Genomic DNA, 3,883 nt, shown 5'->3' with positions numbered 1-3,883 from the left:
ATGAGCTTCCACAACAATGCCTCAAGCACCTCAAGCTTCATACTAACGGGCTTCCCAGAGATGGAGAGCCTGGAGCATGGGCTGGCTGCCTTCCTGCTGCTGCTGTACGCTGTCTCTATTGTAGGCAATGCTCTGATTCTCTTCATCATCAAGGAGGAGCAGAGCTTGCACCAGCCAATGTACTACTTCCTGGCCCTTCTCTCTGTCAATGACCTGGGGGTGTCCTTTTCTACCTTGCCCACGGTGCTGGCTTCTATGTGTTTTCATGTCCCAGAGACCGCCTTTAGTGCTTGCCTGGCCCAGATGTTCTTCATACACTTGTTTTCCTGGACAGAGTCTGGGATTCTACTGGCCATGAGTTTTGACCGGTACGTAGCCATCTGTAACCCCCTGCACTATTCCTCAGTGCTCACTGATACCCGTGTGGCCCGTATGGGCATGTCCGTCATCATCCGCAGCTTCTGTATGGTCTTTCCGCTCCCTTTTCTATTGAAGAGGCTGCCTTTCTGTAAGGCCAATGTCCTGACCCATTCCTACTGCTTACACCCAGACCTGATTCGCCTGCCCTGTGGAGACACCACCATCAACAGCATGTATGGGCTGTCCATCGTCGTCTCCGCCTTCGGTGTAGATTCAGTGCTCATCCTTCTCTCTTACGTGCTCATTCTGCACTCTGTCTTGGCCATCGCCTCCCGGGCGGAGAGGCTTAAGACACTCAACACGTGTGTATCACATATCTCTGCTGTGCTCATCTTCTATGTGCCCATGATTAGTGTGTCAATGGTCCACAGATTTGTCCAGCATGCCCCAGAGTACGTGCACAAGCTCACCTCTCTGGTCTATCTCTTTGTGCCTCCAATGCTCAATCCTATTATCTATTCCATCAAGACAAAGGAGATCCGCAGGAGGCTTCACAAAATGTTATTGGGCACCAAGTTCTGACCAGGGATGCATTTTCAGAAACCCTACGTAGCTTAGAAAATTTTCTTATTTCTGATGTTTGACTGTATCCAGATAGTTTGTGGAGCCTTTAAATACATGTTTTTAGATATGGTCATGCATTCGGGGATATGTTTTGCATGCAAGATGCAGCCCAGACACAATCTGCAACTCAGAACGTCAGGTCCCTAATTAGGTCACAGTTTGCTGCAGATTAATTCTCTCCAGCACAACAAGAAAAAGGCCCTTGGATTAGATCTTTTTCGGTCCCAATATACCAGCAACACCTATGTTTTCAAGTAAGTTCATTCATACATATGTATATATGATATTATCTACTAAGAAAATGATGGTTTTGCATATCTTTAAACTTTCAACTTTCAAGTTATACAATAGTTATTTGACCGTGATGGTATGTGCTGTCCTCACTCAGGGAAGATTAAATTTCTCTGAAGAAGCTGATAGGCACACTGAGTGGGAGAGGAGCTGACACTAGAGCCTAATGGAGGGGATCAGTTCTCACCGTCTGCTGTGGCAGTGTAGCCGAGTCTACAAGAGTGTGGGTTCATGTCCGCATAAGTAGCACTGCCCAAAGACAACCCTGCCAGCTACAACAGGAACCAAGACATGACACATGCCAGGGAAACCATAGAATCCCACACATGAAGATATGTAAACCTTCTGAGACTTATAAATGTGAACACAACCCATATGACACAGGCAGTTGGACCCTGGTAGAATTAAGCACAGTGAGCTGGAGACTTTCATCACACAGTGGACAGAACATGGTATAAGTCAAATGGATGGAGAAAACACATACTTTGGGCAGAAGTCTTTTAAATATCTCTTCATATTTTTTCTTATAAAATGATTTGGTTTCAGTCTACATGTGGGTTTCCTAGTAAGGGGGGCAGAGGCAGTCACTGGCATGAACTCGATACCTATTCTTTGATCACCTACCCCTGGCGAGGTGGCCTTACCAGGCCACAGAGAAAAAGGATCCAGACAGTCCTGATGAGACCTGATAGGCTAGGGTCAGATAGTAGGGGAGAAGGACTTTTCCTATCAGTGGACTAGGGGTGGGACATAGCAGGGGAAGAGGAAAGGAGGGAGGAACAGAGAAGGGATAAGGGAGGGTGCTACAGCTGGGATACAAAGTTAACAAATTTTAATAAAAATTATTAATACAGAAAAATATCAAGAAAAGTGATTAAAGCTATGTGGACCAAGTAATATGATGGTGATGCAAATACAAGAGAGCATACATCAATGCCCACCCTTGAATCCAAACTGAAAAACAGAAAGTAAAATAACCTACAGATAACATAATGTAGATAACACAGATAGCAGAGAAATACTTGTTGCCAATTGTGGGCAAATGTATCTTAAGAAGAAGCTTGATTCGATAGATGGCTTTGTGACGGACTGGTAAAACTAGGAACACAACTTACAGGTTCCAATGTCTCAGAGGCATGAGGCAACCAAGTCCTGTCACCATAGTCCCAAGACTGTCAATTTAAAAAACGCAGCAAATGAGTTCTTCCAAAAGAGTACAGCCTCCACCTGAAGGAAAGCACGTCAAGCAAAGGAAAGAGGGTGTAGTGTGAGAGGAAGAAGGCTCTGAAGGTAACGGGAAGGGAGTCAGGTAGAAGAGAGTGCTGCAGCGTTGCAGGAGCAGGGCCTAGAACCAACACTTGTAGGAGGGCTGGAGCCGAGATGGGACGGGGCAGAGAGCAGACTCAGCTCTGACCCAGGAACAGGTAATACGCTGAGCTGTTTGCAATGCTACAGAACCAACTGAAGGCAAAGCCAGTGGAGGAACTTCTCTCCCAGGAATCTCCAGAATCACCATAGAAACCAACCTAATTAGTTTTTGGAGAGAAAGAGGGAAACAAGGTAACTCTGCGTATAGTTATGTGTAAATATGCAAAATGCCGAAGATGACAATGAACTAGCTGGGGTTAGTGATCTCTCTCCCAGCCCCCACCCATCACTAGAAACCACCTTTCTGAGTTGGGTACTTTGATAGACTAGGGTCAGATGGAAGGGGAGGAGGACTTGGAGAGGAGCATAGGGGCAGAAGGAGGGAGGGATTGGGAGGGAATGGGGAAGGGGGCTACAGCTGGGATACAAAGTGAATAAACTGTAATTAATAAAAATAAAAAGTTGAAATCTGGGACAAATGAGATGGTTCAGGAAGCAGAGGAGTTTGCACAGACCTGATGACCTGGCTACAAACCAGGGATCCAGCAAAGTTTGGTAGGACAGAACCCACTTCTGAGAGTTGTTCTCTGACTTTCATTTGCTCACTGTGGCACAGACATGCCTGCACTCAGACACACCTACACACGGAATAAATAAACACATTTAAAAAGCCCAAAGCTCGGTTTTCAGCTATATAATTTGGTGACATAATAGGGCATAAGAATGATAAGTGAGTACTTGACTCATATTGCTGTAGGGGAACTACCGTACCCATATTGAGCATGGGAAATATTTGCCAGCCACACTAAAAAATGCATATTTTGCGTTGCTACTGCTTAATATATATGAACCAACTCCTTAAATAAAGAACTTGTAATTTTTCTTTCTGAATTAATGTATTTGTTATTACTAGCAAAATAAATACTATATAGCGTGTCAGCTTCTAAATAAAATAAGACCTCATTTTTGTATTGACTGAGAAGTTTCATTATTTTGAAAAAAAAATCTATGGTTGATAATAAATAAAACAACAGTGTCCAATTTGTACCTGTTTTATTTCAAACAACTCTTCTTTATAGTTGAAGACAGTTATGTTATTTATAAAAATATTCTTAAAGACATTTGAATTCTAAATGCTGAATTTAGAACTAAATTCCTTATTAAGCATAATTACAAATCTCCTTCTTGTAGAATAGTTTCATACAATATTTCCAATCTATTGCCTGCCATTCCCTTATAT

At 43.4% G+C, this 3,883-nt stretch overlaps 1 protein-coding gene across 1 annotated transcript; it reads left to right on the top strand.

The window, feature by feature from the left end:
• LOC129688737 (olfactory receptor 51I2-like) lies at nucleotides 1-942 on the top strand. Its single transcript, XM_055623699.1, has one exon. The coding sequence runs from the start codon at nucleotides 1-3 to the stop codon at nucleotides 940-942; it is 942 nt and encodes a 313-aa protein (XP_055479674.1).
• The last annotated feature ends 2,941 nt before the right edge of the window (nucleotides 943-3,883 follow it).

This window comes from Psammomys obesus, unplaced genomic scaffold, assembly GCF_907164565.1.
Source record: "Psammomys obesus unplaced genomic scaffold, mPsaObe1.curated_primary_1811, whole genome shotgun sequence".
Classification (NCBI taxonomy): Eukaryota; Metazoa; Chordata; class Mammalia; order Rodentia; family Muridae; genus Psammomys; species Psammomys obesus.
The sequence above is the reverse complement of the archived record's forward strand: the minus strand, read 5'-3'. Positions and strand labels throughout refer to the sequence as shown.

Excerpts from the sequence above, each read along its gene's own strand:
- LOC129688737 (XM_055623699.1), top strand. The coding sequence starts at position 1 with ATGAGCTTCCACAACAATGCCTCAAGCACCTCAAGCTTCATACTAACG.